At 33.8% G+C, this 16,741-nt stretch overlaps 1 protein-coding gene across 1 annotated transcript in view; it reads left to right on the top strand.

Annotated features, from left to right (window-relative positions):
• skic2 (SKI2 subunit of superkiller complex) overlaps positions 1-16,741 on the top strand; it is a 32,002-nt gene that overhangs the window by 3,279 nt on the left and 11,982 nt on the right. The window contains exons 9-22 of the mRNA XM_051136844.1: positions 62-232; positions 363-508; positions 2,525-2,671; positions 2,761-2,845; positions 2,931-3,037; positions 3,133-3,279; positions 3,492-3,591; positions 3,705-3,917; positions 7,860-7,970; positions 8,133-8,244; positions 10,664-10,782; positions 14,382-14,513; positions 14,692-14,829; positions 16,289-16,393. Coding sequence (XP_050992801.1) covers positions 62-232; positions 363-508; positions 2,525-2,671; positions 2,761-2,845; positions 2,931-3,037; positions 3,133-3,279; positions 3,492-3,591; positions 3,705-3,917; positions 7,860-7,970; positions 8,133-8,244; positions 10,664-10,782; positions 14,382-14,513; positions 14,692-14,829; positions 16,289-16,393 — 1,833 coding nt within the window. The remainder of the gene's footprint in view (positions 1-61; positions 233-362; positions 509-2,524; positions 2,672-2,760; positions 2,846-2,930; positions 3,038-3,132; positions 3,280-3,491; positions 3,592-3,704; positions 3,918-7,859; positions 7,971-8,132; positions 8,245-10,663; positions 10,783-14,381; positions 14,514-14,691; positions 14,830-16,288; positions 16,394-16,741) is intronic.

Below are 16,741 nucleotides of genomic sequence, written 5' to 3'. Positions count from 1 at the left end.
CACCCAACATTTTGTCTTTGTCTTTTAAAATATGTTCTTCTTAAACTCATGTACTCTTCAGGATTCAGGTAACTCTCCTTCTCAGCCTTCAGCGAACACGGTAAGTCTGACTGAGCAAAAGAAGAAACTGCAACAAGAAGACAAGGGGGATAATAAAAAATGGGCCGTTCCTGTGGACATCTCCTCACCGTGTGGCGACTTCTACAAGCGGATCCCTGACCCGGCTTTCAAGGTCAGAACTCAGAAGATGTTCATCCTTTTGCAAAGCTGCTGTTATGTACATGGTTTTGTGAGTTTGCTAAAATAAGGTTTGTTTGTTTGGGTTGTTTTTTTTTTTCTTCTTTATTCCTGGCCCGTCTCAGTATCCCTTTGAGCTGGACGTGTTTCAGAAGCAGGCTATTCTCCGACTCGAAGCTCATGACTCTGTCTTTGTCGCGGCCCACACCTCAGCCGGCAAGACCGTGGTGGCTGAATACGCAATTGCACTTTCCCAAAAGCACATGACCAGGTTTTTTCTGTTTATTACACTACCGTTCAAAAGATTAGGATCTGTAATATTTTTAGAAGTCTCTTGTGTTCAGCGTTTATTTGATCAAAAATACAATAAAAACTACAATATTGTGAAATATTATTACAATTAAAAAAATATTTATTTTTGAATATATTTTAAAATGTAATTTATTCTCGTCATCAAAGCTGAATTTTCAGCATCGTTATTCCTGTCTTTAGTGTCACATGATCATTCAGAAATCATTCTAATATGCTGATTTGCTGCTCAAGAAACATTTATTATTATTTTCAATGATGAAGGTATGCCGCTTAATATTTTTGTGGAAACAGTAAACATTTTTTTAAGATTCTTATGAATAGAAAGTTTAAAATAGCAACATTTATTTGAATTAGAAATATTTTGTAATATTATAAATGTTACTGCAGGTTTCTTATAGTTAAACTAAAAATAAAACCAAAAAAAAGTTAAAAAAAAAAATAATAATAATTGTTATTATTATTATTTTTTTTATTACTAATTTTATTTCAGCTGGTTGCCAAGGCAATATTTCTCATAGTTTAACCTGAAGTATTAAAATAACAAAGTAAACTAAAACTAATAATACAAATCAATAAAAGTATATGGAAACTACAAACTTGTGAATAATGTGTAGTTTACTGTTTACTCTTTTAAAAATGAAATGCATGCTTGCTAAATAAAAAAATTACAAAAAAATAAATAAAACTTGCCTACAAACTTTTAAATAATGGGTATTTTACTGTCACTTTTAAAAAGTGAAATGCATGCTTTGCTGATTAAAAAAAAAATCAAACTTACAAACTTTTGAATAATTGGGTACTTTACTGTCAATTTAAAAAAAAATGAAATGCATGCTTACTGAATAAAAAAATTAAAATGTACCTACACCAGTGTTGGGGAAAGTTACTGTTAAAAGTAATATATTACAATTTTGCATTGCTCCCTGAAAAAGTAACTAATTACATTGCTTAGTTACTTTTTATGGAAAGTAATGTGTTACATTACTTTTGTGTTACTTTTTAAATCTGGGCAGGGCTTGCTTCTTTGTTTTGAATATAAAACAATTCTAATGTAAAAGCCCTTTTACACCAAAAGTGAAATGAATTCACCTCAGGCTGAAAGAAAAGTACATTTATGCATGAGATCACTCTTCAGCTATTAAAAAAAATGAAGCACAAAATGTTTATCTAAAGTAATTTTTACAGTTGAATTTCGTCATCAAAGATCTGCAGCAAAGACACTGGTTAATAAAATGGGATTAAATACATAAAGGATATTTGTTTTATTTAACATATTTAATTATTGCAGGGTTGTGTCCTGAGTTTGCATTTCACTGTTTTTATTCATTTTGAGAATTACTGAATCTGTTTTTTGTGAGTGAGATGAATTAATGCATGTTCACATTTAGTCTAGAATACAGTAATATCATGTTTACTCCCAAATTCTCGACAGGAGCCTTGTCAATCAATAAATGGGGAAAAAGTAACTGGCGTTACTTATTTTAAAAAGTAACTCAGATATTTTCTTAGAAATTTAAAAGTAATGCGTTACTTTACTAGTTACTTGTAGAAAGTAATATTATTACATAACTTGCGTTACTTACGTTATTAGTACGTACTCGTTAAAAAAATAAACAATAAAAATGTACCTACAAACTTTTGAATAATGGGTACTTTACTGTCACTTTTAAAAAATTAAATGCATGCTTGCTGAATAAAAAAAATAAAATGTACCTACACATTTTTGAATAATAGGTATTTTACTGTCACTTTTAAAAAATGAAATGCATGCATAAAAAATAAAAACTACAAGGGGTATTTTAAATCCTTTTTTTTTTCTTTGCAGTTTTGGTTATTTTTTAAACCATGTTAAAAGTACTTGTAAATGTAGAGCACTTTGAATTCCCATTGTGTATGAAACGTGAAAAATAAGTAAACTTATCATGTCATACTGTAGATTAATGGCTCACACTAATATCACTGTTAATCCTGACAGGACCATTTACACGTCCCCCATCAAGGCCTTGTCCAATCAGAAATTCCGGGACTTCAAGAACACGTTTGGTGATGTGGGACTTTTGACTGGAGATGTCCAGCTGAGTCCTGAATCCTCATGTCTCATCATGACCACTGAGATTTTGAGGTGATTATCTAATAGAAGGCCTTCATGTCAGTTGCTTAAAATTCATTATTTTCTGACAACCTTTGTTAATCAGCATACCTTCCTCACAGATCTATGCTCTATAACGGGTCCGAGGTCATTCGAGATCTGGAATGGGTCATTTTTGATGAGGTTCACTATATCAATGATGCAGAGGTGATGAATTCAGTATAAAAATGGAGTGCAGTTATGCTTTTGTCTTTACTGCATTCAGATCTTGCATGATTTTGTTGTTTCTCAGAGGGGAGTGGTGTGGGAGGAAGTGCTCATCATGTTGCCAGAGCATGTTAGCATCATCCTGCTGAGTGCCACAGTGCCAAACGCAGTGGAGTTCAGTGAATGGATCGGGTATGTGTGTTATCAAAGCCATGAAACTGGATTTTATCTCACTTTATGTGGATTGTGTAGCTCATACAGTTGTACTGTGCTTTCTCTGTCCTCAGGCGTATCAAGAAGCGGCCCATCTATGTGATCAGCACAATTAAGAGGCCTGTTCCTCTAGAGCACTATCTGTATACCGGCAACAGCACCAAGACTCAAAAAGAGCTCTTCCTGTTGCTGGACTCCACTGGAAACTTCCTTACTAAAGGGTACATTAAGTCACAAATACAAGAATGCATTTTAAAACAAAAATGTGTTTCAGATTTATTGAAGATGGTTTAGAGCATTAGTACATTACTGTTTTGAAATATTTTTAAAAGAAATCTCATATTCCCAATAAAAAGAATAATACTGTGAAACATCATATCAGAATTTAACATATGTTTTCTGACTGCGTTTTACAAAATGTTTTGTTTTTCAGCTACTATGCCGCAGTAGAAGCCAAGAAGGAGCGCACTAGTAAACATGCACAATCTTTCGGCACAAAGAATGTATCGCAGCACAACACAACAGCCAGTCAGGTCAGTGTCTGAACCTCTCGTCATTTCCTTTTAAATTGGTTATCTAACATAATAGGTCCAAAAAACTATGATGTTTTAATGGTGTTTGCTTTATTCTCTCTGTGCTCTGTTAGGATCGAGCCGTGTGGCAGACGCTGCTGAACTATCTGTCTCAGAGGCAGCAGACTCCAGTGGTGGCATTCACGTTCTCTCGGACACGCTGTGATGAAAACGCCCGCTCTCTGACCTCTTTGGACCTCACCAGCTCCATAGAGAAGAGCGAGATTCACTCCTTCCTGCAGAAGAGCCTGACCAGGCTGAGAGGAGGCGATCGGCAGTTACCGCAGGTACGTGAGCTTTGGTTCCAGTGCAGCAGTAGAACAACATTTTTCATTGGCTAATTCAGATATCTGGAAAACAAGGTGGCTAATGTCCAATATAATGCTTATAAATTATACATTATATAAAATTACAAACTATACAAACATATTTACTAATTTGCAAACAAGAAGCAGAAAGCCTCAAATTAAATCAACACTTATTTTACAAAATAAGTCCAAAAAAATAAAATATATATATATTTTGCTTCACCCAAAAATGAAAAATCTGTCATTAATTACTCACCCTCATGTCATTCCAAACCCGTAAGTTTCGTAACATTACGGTTGAACCACTGATGTCACATGGACTATTTTATCAGTGTCCTTTCTACCTTTCTGGGTCTTGAACATGTCAGTTGCGTCGCTGTCTATGCAGAGTCAGAAAGCTCTCAGATTTCTTCAAAAATATCTTAATTTATGTTCTGAAGATGAACAAAGGTCTTACAGGTTTGGAACGACATGAGGGTGAGTAATTAAAGACCGAATTTTCATTTTTTTGGGGGGTGAACTATTCCTTTAATAATAATAATAATAATAATAAACTTTATTTATATAGCACTTTTCATACATTTGTATGTAGCTCAAAGTGCTTTACAGAGAGCAAACAAACAATAAAAAAGAACAAAAAAAAAAAAAACAGCAATAAGTACAAAAATAATACAAATTTAACAAATGACAGCAATTTAAAATCAAAAGAAATAAAAAATAATAAAAATGATAAAAAGGTCTAGCAATGACAAATCAGCCAACCACTAGATACACCATGTCAGCCTGGAGATACCCTACAAATCTATCTGACACAAAATCAGCACCACCCTAACTAAAAGCCAGAGTATAAAAGTGTGTCTTTAGCTGCTTTTTAAAGATATTAAGGCAGGAGGCCTGACGAATATTTATGGGCAGCTTGTTCCAAGTCTTAGGAGCATAAAAACAAAAGGCTGCTTGTCCATATTTTTTATATTTTGCCATTGGGATATTTAGCAAGGTGGAGCCTGATGATCTTAAGGATCTATTTGGAATATAAACGGTTAGACACTCTGAAATATATAAAGGTGCTTGTCCATTTAAAGCTTTAAAAACTAATAAGAGTATTTTATAATCAATTCTAAAAGAAACTGGTAACCAGTGTAGGTCTGCTAAAATAGGCGTTATATGTGCAAATTTTCTAGCATGAGTAACAACTCTTGCAGCTGCGTTTTGAACAAGCTGGAGTCTTTCAATAGTTTTTTTAGGCAGTCCTATGAGGAGTGCATTACAGTAATCTAAACGTGAAAAGATAAATGCATGAGTCAGCTTCTTAGCATCTTCAAAATTAAGAAATGGTCTTACACAAGCTATATTTCTGAGGTGGAAAAAGGCAGTTTTCACAACATTGTCAATGTGTGCCTTAAATGTAAGCTCAGAATCAAGAATAACTCCTAGATTTTTAACCTCAGTTTTAGTCTGTAGTGCCAGATTTCCCAGACTATTAAGAACCTTTTTTCTCTGCAGTTCATTACCAACAAGGAGAATTTCACTCTTGTCTTCATTCAATTTCAAAAAATTTCTATTCATCCAGCTAACAATACTCGCTAGACAATTCACCAGTTTATTTACCGCACCGGGATCCTCTGGCCCTACAGATATATATAACTGGGTATCATCAGCATAGCTATGGAAGCTGACTCCGTGCTCTGCAATAATTTTACCCAATGGCAACATATATAAAGAGAACAACAGAGGGCCAAGTACAGAATCTTGTGGTACACCAAAATGAATATCATGTACTCCTGATACATGGTCCCCTAAGCTAATAAAGTACTTCCTACCCTTTAAATATGTCTTAAACCAATTTAAAACAGTCCCAGTTAAACCAATATATTCCTTAAGACGATTTAAAAGTATATCATGGTCAACTGTGTCAAACGCAGCACTTAAATCAAGGAGGACAAGTATAGAAATATTATTTATATCCATAGAGATTCTCAGATCATTTACAACTTTCACTAAAGCAGTTTCAGTACTGTGCCCTTGTCTAAAACCCGATTGAAACTTTTCATAAATATTGTTTCCCATAAGGAAATCATTTATCTGTCTAAAAACTGCTTTTTCTAAAATTCTGCTCATGAAAGGTATATTGGAGATGGGTCTATAGTTACTAAGAACTGAACTATCCAAGTTGTGCTTCTTAAGTTGTGGTTTAATTTTAAGATGTTCCACTGTTCCACTGTCCTAAGTTACTAAGTAGTAGTGTGTACTTAGTACTGCCTTTTTTGCATTACAGTAAGTAATGTTTTTTTTTTTAGTAGATTACTTACAGTTAAACTTGCAGTAACCTACTCTAATGTAAAAAAAAAAAAAAAAAAAAAAAAAACATTATTTAGACAATTTTACACTTTTGTTCAAAGGTTTGAGGTCGATAAGATTTTTTTAATGTAAGCAGTCTGGTAATACTTTATTTAAAGCATTTGTATAATATATAATGTAATGTATTATATAAGTACTTTAATGCATTAATTATGCCCTATAATGCATCTTATGATCCCATGAATAATTATTATACATTATAGCACTTATCTATTCATAGTTACATCTTTAAAAAGTATAATGCATAAAAACACATAACAAACAACCTGTTTCAGATGCAACAAGGAATCTGCAAATATTATAATGCAGTTCAACTTTGGTTGCAGTTACTTATGAAAAAATCTTATGCATTGCAGTGTACATTATTAATACCTTTGTAATGCATTATACACAACAGCTTCTAGTAAAGTGTTACGAGAGGTCTGTTATGCTTACCAAAAGTGTTTATTTGACCAAAAATACAGTAAAATCAGTAATATTGTGAAAATTTTTACAGCTGTTTGCTGTTTGAATATATTTTTAAAAAGTGTTTGAAAAATTCACCCAAAAATTATTTGAAAACCAAAAATATGCATCTTTTTGCAAAATTTGTAGTCAATTTTTTAAAAAATTGGTTGCATTAGGAGCAAAATTGCAGATTATTCATTGATTTAATTGGCCTGGTCGATATTCACCATGATGCTCATATGGACTTACCTGCATAATGAAACTTTCAAAGTCTTTTTAAAGAATTACTCCTGAATTAAAATTTCCTGATAATTTACTCATCCCCATGTCATCCAAGATGTTCATGTCTGTCTTTCTTCAGTCTAAAAAAATAAATAAATAAATAAGGTTTTTGAGGAAAACAATCCAGGATTTTTCTCCATATAGTGGACTTTAATGGTGGCTAACCGGTTGAAGGTCCAAATTGCAGTTTCAATGCAGCTTCAAGGGGCTCTACACGATCCCAGCTGAGAAATAAGGGTCTTATCCAGCAAAACAATTGGTCATTTTCTAAAAAAATAAAATAAATGATATACTTTTTAACCACAAATGCTCGTCTTGCACTAGCCTGACCTCATGCATTAAGTAGTCACGTTGGAAAGGTCACGCATAACAAAGGCAGAAGTACAAACCCAGTGTTTACAAAGCGAACGTCAAAGTCAAACCCCTTTACAAAAAAGGTAAAACAACGATGTTGGACAATTTTGAAGCCGTAATGCATGAAGTCGAGCTAGTGCAAGATGAGCATTTGTGGTTAAGAAGTATAGAAATTTGTATTTAAAAAAAAAAAGATAAGACACTTATTCATTGGCTGAGATCATGTGGAGCCTTTTGAAGCTCCACTGAAACTGCAGTTTGAAGCTTCAACTCATTGGGCACCATTGAAGTCCACTATATGGAGAAAAATCCTGGAATGTTTCCCTCAAAAACCTTAATTCCTAATCGACTGAAGAAAGGAAGACATGAACATCTTGGATGACATGGGGGTGAGTAAATCATCAGGAAATTTATATTCTGAAAGTGAGCTAATACTTTAATAGAGTTATGGTGTTTATCAGCATTGCATTGTTGCTGCAGATCCTGTCAATGCGTGATTTGCTGAAGAGAGGGATTGGTGTTCATCACAGCGGAATTCTGCCAATCTTGAAGGAGATTATTGAGATGCTGTTCTCCAAAGGTTTAGTAAAGGTTTGTTTTATGGACTTGTTTCATACGTGCTATATATGAATATTGATTCAATATATACATTATATATATATATATATATATATATATATATATATATATATATATATATATATATAACAAATATTTGATTAAAGAGTTGGTAACATTCTTTCTCTCTTTCAGGTGCTGTTTGCTACAGAAACGTTTGCCATGGGTGTAAACATGCCCGCCAGAACCGTTGTGTTCGACAGCATCCGCAAACACGACGGCACAGGTTTCAGAAATCTGCTACCGGGTAAAAACACAGCTCCTTTGCTGTCTTACATTGCAAACAACAAAATGCCTGTTTTGTCCAAACATATGCTGCCTTGCGCTTCGTAAGCACGCCTGTTGCAGGTATTCTCATTTAAAATGATAATTATTTTGTATCATCATAACAATGCACATTACAAGAAGCTGTCGGATACTTGTTGGCGGAGGCGCCACAGGCAGACAGACGCTGCTGATGACCAGGTGTTTGATGAATTAGGCGTCTATAATGAATGAGCAGATTAATTATGCTGGAGTAGTGCAGATGTTTGTGCACATGTGACTGGACTGCAGTGAGACTGGGGGAAAGACAGCAGGAGGCCTTTGATGTGTGTGTATGAGAGAGAGAGAGATACTTGAGTTTGCTTCAGTCTATTTTTCTTCTAATAATAGTGTGTATAAAAAAAGGGATGGGAGAGAAAGTAAAGCTGCCTGCTTTTAAAGATGTAGCACACATTTGAGTGTAGATGGCCCTGTTTTAGCCATTGCATCGGAGACATTTTGCCAAAAGAACACAAAATAAACAAAATAGATATTCATAAAACATTTAGTTTATTGCAGGGCTGCCCAACCCTGTTCCTGGAGACCTACCTTCATGCAGAGTTTAGTTCCAACCCTGATCAAACACACATGTCTGTAATTATCAAGTGCTCCTTCAGATCCTAATTAGTTGGTTCAGGTATGTTTGATCAGGGTTGGAGCTGAACTCTGCAGGAAGGTCGATCTCCAGAAACAAGGTTGAGCACCTCTGGTTTATTGTAACAATACATATCAAGAATGTCTCTGGGTCGTGTTTCAGCCAAAAATTACAAACCATTATACATTTTTATTTTAAGAAAATGATGCCTATTTTAGGTGTTTTGCACTGTAAAATTGTTTTTATGACAATTAAACATGAATAAACTCCCTCTCAATAGCCAAAATTTCTTATTATTTTAATTAAAATTATATATTATTTAATTGTGAAAGATAATCATTAGTTTATACTACTATTCAAACGTTTAGCATATATGAGATTTCTTAAATTTGATTTAAAAAATACAGTAAAAACAGTATTATTATTATTACAGTTGTTTTCTATTTTAATATATTTTAAAATATAATTTTTCCAGGTATGAACTTTTTTCATTATTATTATTATTATTATTCTATATTTTTAAAACAGATGTGCTGTTTAACATTTTTGTGCAAACTTAACATTAGAAATGTATTTACTGGCATTAAATTCAATGCATCCTTGCTGAATAAAAGTAGCAATTTCTTTAAAAAGAAATCTTACTTCAAACTTTTACATTATACTATCATGGTAATATTTGTTGTGCTAAATAAAAATATTGGGGGGGAGTGAATAACCAGTGCTCTCTCCACCCTCAATACCACAACTGAGGTGAGTCCCTTGAGCAAGGCACTGAACCCCCAACTGGGCGCCGCAGCGATAAAAATATGGCTGCCCACTGCTCCGGGTGTGTGTTCACGGTGTGTGTGTGTGTGTGTGTGTGTGTTTGTGTTCACTACTGTGTGTGTGCACTTGGATGGGTTAAATGCAGAGCACAAATTCCGAGTATGGGTCACCATACTTGGCCATACGTCAAGTCCTTTCCTTTCCTTTCCTTTTTAAAAACTGATTATTTTGATCCTCAAAAAAAAAAAAATCACAGATAATTAGATAATTAGCTTATTTGTCATCAAAAATATGTCACAATACCAAAATATCTCAACGCCTCAATGGTAAAAAAAACAAAAACAAAAAAAAACAACTAAACTTAATTTTCTTTAAATAAAATATAATATATTTTCACCCCCTGGCTCTTAATGCATCATGTTTCCTTCTGAAGCATCAGTGAGTGTTTGAACTTTCTGTAATAGTTGCATATGACTTGCAAGATGGATCTCAAGGTCATTGTTGGAAAGGGTTCAAATGCACAAAAATGCTGAAAAACCAAATAATTTGTGGGACCTGAAGGATTTATCTGAAGAACAGCAGACAGTTTAACTGCTCAGGACAAACAAGGGGCTCATAAACAACTATCACTCAACAAAAAAACACAGCTGTGGATCATTCAGGTAACAACACAGTATTAAGAAGGGGATGTAAACTCATTTTTATAAATTCAACTATTATTTTCTCTTGTGGACTATATGTAAACATCTTTTATGTGAAATGTTATATTCAGGTCAGTACTACATAAAAAAACATGCATTTTGTATGATTCCTCTTATTTTGGTAAAATTATGAACATTTTGCAGATCTGAAAGGAGGGTGTAAACTTTTGACCTCAACTGTATATCCAATCTATGTAATAGATTAAATAGAATGTAAAAAGTTAAAAGATTACACAACTGATGCTTACTCTAATCTTGATCAAAAGTGCACAGTACTAAACTGTGTGTGTGTGTGTGTGTAGGTGAGTACATTCAGATGGCGGGCCGTGCTGGCAGAAGAGGTTTGGATGCTACAGGCACTGTTATCATCCTCTGTAAGGCTGGAGTTCATGATATGGGAGACCTCCACGCCATGATGCTGGTCAGTACTGCGCCGTTTGTCTGTGTTAAACACCTACAGCTCTCTCGTCAGGTCAGGCCTCACACCTCACTGCTGATGATTCTCCTCAGCATGACTAAAACTGAAAAACATGTAAAAGTGCACAGATTTGAACATGATGAAGTCCTTAATTTTTATGACGATTACTTTAGCACTCTTCTCTTAATCCATCCTTACTATGATCTAAGAGGAGATATCCCATCTCGTCCATGTAAATCACAGCCTGATTATTCAATCTGGAGCCAAATACAGACATCGCTGGTCTTTTTTTAGCATCATGCAGCCTGTGAGTGCACCTCTGTCATCCTCTTGTGGATGGAGTGTGGGTGAATGGGCTTTGCTTCATTAGAGTGTCCAGAATTCTGGAGCTGTTTTAACCTCTCAGTGCTTTACATCACGACTGTTCAGTCAATTAACCCCTGTCTCTGATTCACTGACCCCATACACTGCCATTCCAGCACAACACTCTGTTGTTATTTTGCTTTCTGCACTGCACATATCAGCATCCACAGTAGTGGGAGCTGATTTTGAATATTAGTGTTTGGAACCAGTGTTATTTTTGTTATTAATACTATACTATTAACTTTTTAAACATTTTAATTACCTTTAATTTTTGGTTTAATGAAAGTTATTGTTATGTACCTTTTGACATTTTAATGCTTTTTTTAATATATATATATTACCAGTTAAAAGTTTTAGATTTTTAATATTTTTAAAGATTTTTAATATTTTTAAAGAAGTATCTTCTGCTCAACCAAGCCTGCGTTTTTTTTATCTAAAGTGTAGTAAAAACAGTAAAATTGTAAAATATATTTTTACTATTTAAAATAACTGCTTTCTATTTTAATACATTTTAAAATGTAACTTATTCCTGTGATTTCAAAGCTAAATTTTTACTTAACTGTTTTAATTATTGAAAATAATAACAATAATAAAAAAATGTTTGTTGAACAGCAAATCAGCATATTAGAATGATTTCTGAAGGACCATGTGACACTGAAGACTGGAGTAATGGTGCTGAAAATGTAGCTTTGATCACAGGAATAAATTATATTTTGAAATGTATCCAAAAGAAAGCAGTTATTTTAGATAGTACAAATATTTTAAAATTTTACTGTTTTTGCTGTAGTTTGGATCAAATAAATGCAGGATTGGTGAGCAGAAGAGACTTCTTTAAAAAACATCAAAAATCTTACTGTTCAAAAACTTTTGACTGATGGTGTATAAATAATGTATAACATACCATAGTATATTATATGTTTGATATACTATACGTAACAGCAATATGAAATATTAACATTTTACTTAAAGACTTAATATACAGTATAATGCATTATGAAAGTAGTTTTAATGCATTAATAATGCCTTGTAACACACTATGCATTGTATGATTGTAACCACAGTCATAATGCATTATAATACTTATCTATTTTTTTTTTTTAATTGACAATTTATATACTTTTAAACCTCAAATGCTCGTTTTGTCTAGCTATGTGTGAAAACTGTGTAATCCGGGTGAATACAGTTAGGGTATGTTGAAAAACTCCCATCTCATTTTCTCCTCCAACTATAAAATCATCCTACATCGCTGCAGAAGTACCGACCCAGTGTTTACAAAGTGAGCATGCAAAGAAGATCAGTCGCCCTTTACAAATAAAGGTAAAACAACGATGTAGGACGATTTTGAAGTTAAAGAAGAAAATGAGATGGGAGTTTTTCAGCATACCCTAAATGTATTGACCCGGATTACACAAAGTTCGCATGTGCATCGCAGAGCTAGACAAGACAAGCATTGGAGGTTAAAAAGTATATAAATTGAATTTTTTTTTAGAAAATAACAGATTGTTTTGCTAGATAAGACCCTTTTTCCTCGGCTGGGATGGTTTAGAGCCATTTGAAGCTGCATTTAAACTACATTTTGGAAGTTCAGAATCGGGGCACCATATCAGTCCATTATATGGAGAGAAACTCTGAAATGTTTTCCTCAAAAAACATAAATTCTTTATGACTGAAGAAAGAAAGACATGAACATCTTGTGAGTAAGTTATCTGTAAATTTTTGTTCTGGAAGTAAACTTCTCCTTTTAGCTTAATTTTCCATTTGGACCAATTAAACCTATAGACTTACACTGAAAAGGCAACAGTTCATTTTTAGAGACCTGGGATCTTTTGAATTAGATCAGTAAGAAACCACCTCAGTAACATGTTTAAAGGGGTCATCGGATGCAAAGTTCACTTTTTCTTGTTTGAACATTAATGCAGTGTATGTATCTACCTTATAATGATAAAAATCGATGCAGTGGTTTTTAATTAATCTGTAAATATAATATCCCCTTTTTCAAATCGAGCCGTTCTCAGATGCCTGTCTGTGCGGCGTCACACCGACAGAGGCCGCTCCCACGATAGTTGATTGATATGAGCGTTTTACCTCAGATCAGCTGTAACAGTCCGACCTCTATTGTTTTAATGCCGGAGCAGGGATGTAAGTTAGACAAGAATATCTCCGATTGAGCGATTGAGGTGTTGTGTTGCTGGATGTAATAATGAACATAGTGGTTGTCATTTACTCCCGACATCTGAGCAGCTGAAGATGCAGTGGGAATGCGCCTCCCGATCTTCATAAATGCCTCTATGTTTACGCAAATCATTCGTGATCCAGCAGAAGTGAGTATGAGGTTTTTTTTTTTTTTTTTTATGAATCACCTTTGCTAATAACGTGCTAGTTAGCAAGTTTCGCGACTAAAGTAAACAATCTCTTAGGGCAGCTCATCACTCCACAGAGAGAAGAGAGGGGCGGGGCGAGCAGAGCTCATTTGCATTTAAAGGAACAATCCCTCAGAATGGGATGATTTTTGAAGAGCTCATTTTGACAAGGTAAAAAGGGTGTTCACACAACCATTGAGAATTTTTAACCAAAGTATATTATAGACTTTTCATTAAGACCCTAAAGAATCATATCAGCATCTGATGACCTCTTTAAGATACTCTGACTAGTTTGCAACCGCATAACAATATCCTGGCAATCACCCACAACCCCCTAGCATCATGATGGTGAATTTTGCACAGGCAGATCCTCAGTAAATGTAATAATAAAGTTAGTTTTACAAGTAATTTTCATGCTATTTGGGGGGGAAAAAAAGGCAAAAAGCATGAAATTAGATTTTCCTCATGCATTTGATCTGCTGATGAGTTTGACCCAGGCTATGCGGGATGGGCCAGTAATCTGTGTGCTGATCAGCTCCATGTCATGGACGTCATGGCAACAGCAGCTGATGCTGTAATAACGCACAGTGTGTTGTCAAGGGCCGCTGTGCGATTGGAGCTCCGCTGTATGTCAACTCCATTTCCCCACTCTAATTACACCGGATGAACACAAAGAGCATCATGATGCACACATCCTTACATTGTCTCCTCATGCTATTGTTTGTCATTGTTTGTCTGTACGCCATAGTCTTAGAACTACCTCACATATTGCCAATCAGTGAATGACTCAATGCTAATGGGTGATTTAAATGAAACGGAATTAATTATACAAGAGCACAGAGAGATGGTGTTAATATGTGTCGTTTTTCTTTGCCTCAGGGGAAGCCGACAGTGCTGCAGTCTCAGTTCAGACTGACCTACACCATGATCCTGAATCTGCTGCGTGTGGAGGCCCTGAGGGTCACCGACATGATGAGGAGGAGCTTTTCTGAGAACCATAGGGATACACAGGTATACGGCCTCATTTCCCAGCAGCCCCTGAGTGACGGTGAAATGTCTGTGGGGTTTGCACGCCCCAGTAACTGCCTTGGTTATTCAATCGTACAAAAGGCGGAAATATGAAATATGTGATGAAATGTTGTGAAACTCTTTTGGGTAGCCGAGTCATTTCTGTCTTTGTATTGCTCAGGCTCACGAGAAGAGAATAAGCGAGCTGAGAAACACGCTCTCCACTCTCCCTCCGCTGGACACGGAGGGGCAGTTGTCTGATTTACTGTCATATTACCACACCATCACAGAGCTGCGCATCACCACAGAGAGCCTGCAGGTGCACAAACACACACACATTTATATGAGCACGATGTACACTATCACATGCACACTCAAACACTGGATTCACAGAATTTGTGCTATTATATGCAGTTACAAAACAGCTAAGAAAAACCTTGGACAGTTGAGTTCAGATTAAATGACAGAACTGAATTAATCAGATAAAATGTCTTGTCTTGGTTTAGTTTTTGTTCAGGGTTATTATAGTGAGCTAAAACAAACAAACAAAAAAAGTTATGAAATGTACGTTAACTGAAATAAAATTAAATATTACAATAACTTTTTTCAACTAGTTGCTCAGACAACAATTCTCATTTTTATTTAGTTTAATTTGATAAAATAAAATAACTAAAACTAAAATTGAAATAAAATGAAGAAAATCTGTGTAGACATTTTAAAAATTCACAAAGCATAATTAAAATTAAAAACCAAAAAATAAATATGCAAAATATACAAACATTATAAATGAAAATAAAAAAAAATGTTAACTGGAATAAATTAAATATTAAAAAAGTACTTATTTCAGTTAGTTGCTAAGGCAACAATCCTCATTTTCATTTCGTTTAATTTGATGTAGTACAATAAAAAAACTAAAACTAAAAGAAAACCAATAAAAAGCTATAGACATTTTAAAAATTCACAAAAAAATAAAAACAACAATTGAAACATACAAAATATACAAATATAATAAATGAAAATATAAAAAAATGTTAAAATTAACTAACTGAAATAAAAGTAAATATTAAACAAAAAATACTTTTCAACTATTTGCTGAGGCAACAATTCTCATTTTTTATTTTATTTAATTTCATGTAATAAAATAACTAAAACTAAAACTGACATAAAATGAAAAAAGCTGTGTAGACATTTAAAATTTTTTACAAAAAGTCTTAAGTATACAAATATACAAATACAATAAACGAAAATATCAAAATATTTTTTAAAAATTAATGTGAACTGAAATAAAATTACATATTACAAAATACATATTTCAACTAATTGCTAAGGCAAAATAAACATTTTTTTATTTTATTTCATTTTATGTAATAAAATAACTAAAACTGAAATAAAATAAATAAAAAGCTATGCAGACATTTTTAAAATTCTCAAAAAGTAATAAAAGTGGAAAAAAAAATAAAATGTTATAAAAAATTATTATAGTATTTCACTGATACTTAACTCACTGTGTTGTTATTATAACAGGTGATATAACACCAAAGACATGGGCAAAGTGATAACTTCAAATTAAACAATATAGCCATTATGATCATATTTAGCTAGTTTATTTAACAAAAAAAAATTCTATTTCTAATAGTATTTTATTTTTCTATTTAAAAACATAACTGCTTTCAAGACCACCAGACTTATTATTTTTATATAATATTTAAAATGCATATTTATACGTACATATATAAATAGTACTGTCACTTTATAATAATCACGTGTATGTGTGGCAGCGAGCTGTGCTGGAGTCAGTGAATGGACTCAAAGCTCTGTCTGTGGGAAGAGTGGTGATAGTGAACAACGGCCAGCATCGCAACGCCCTGGGAGTCATCCTACAGGTGTGTCACTGAATAATGAACACATTTTACCGTCATCATCTCCTTCTCTAACCATAAACACACATCTACAGCAGTAACCACTGACACAGTCACATATTTAAGTAGAAAAATGGGATAAGATGCACCACCACTTAATCCACCAGTGCTACTATTATTATTAAAAACAGTAATATTGTGAAGTATTATTACAGCTTAAAAGAGCTGTTGTCTATTTGAATATATTTTAAAATGTAATTTATTCCTGTGATGCAAAGCTGAATTTGCATCATCATTACTCCAGTGTTTAGTGTCACATGATCCTTCAGAAATCATTCTAATATGCTGATTTGCTTCTCAAGAAGCATTTCT

Source organism: Labeo rohita, chromosome 19 (genome assembly GCF_022985175.1).
Source record: "Labeo rohita strain BAU-BD-2019 chromosome 19, IGBB_LRoh.1.0, whole genome shotgun sequence".
Taxonomy (NCBI): Eukaryota; Metazoa; Chordata; class Actinopteri; order Cypriniformes; family Cyprinidae; genus Labeo; species Labeo rohita.
Note: the sequence above shows the minus strand (reverse complement) of the source record. Positions and strands in the feature narration are given on the sequence as shown.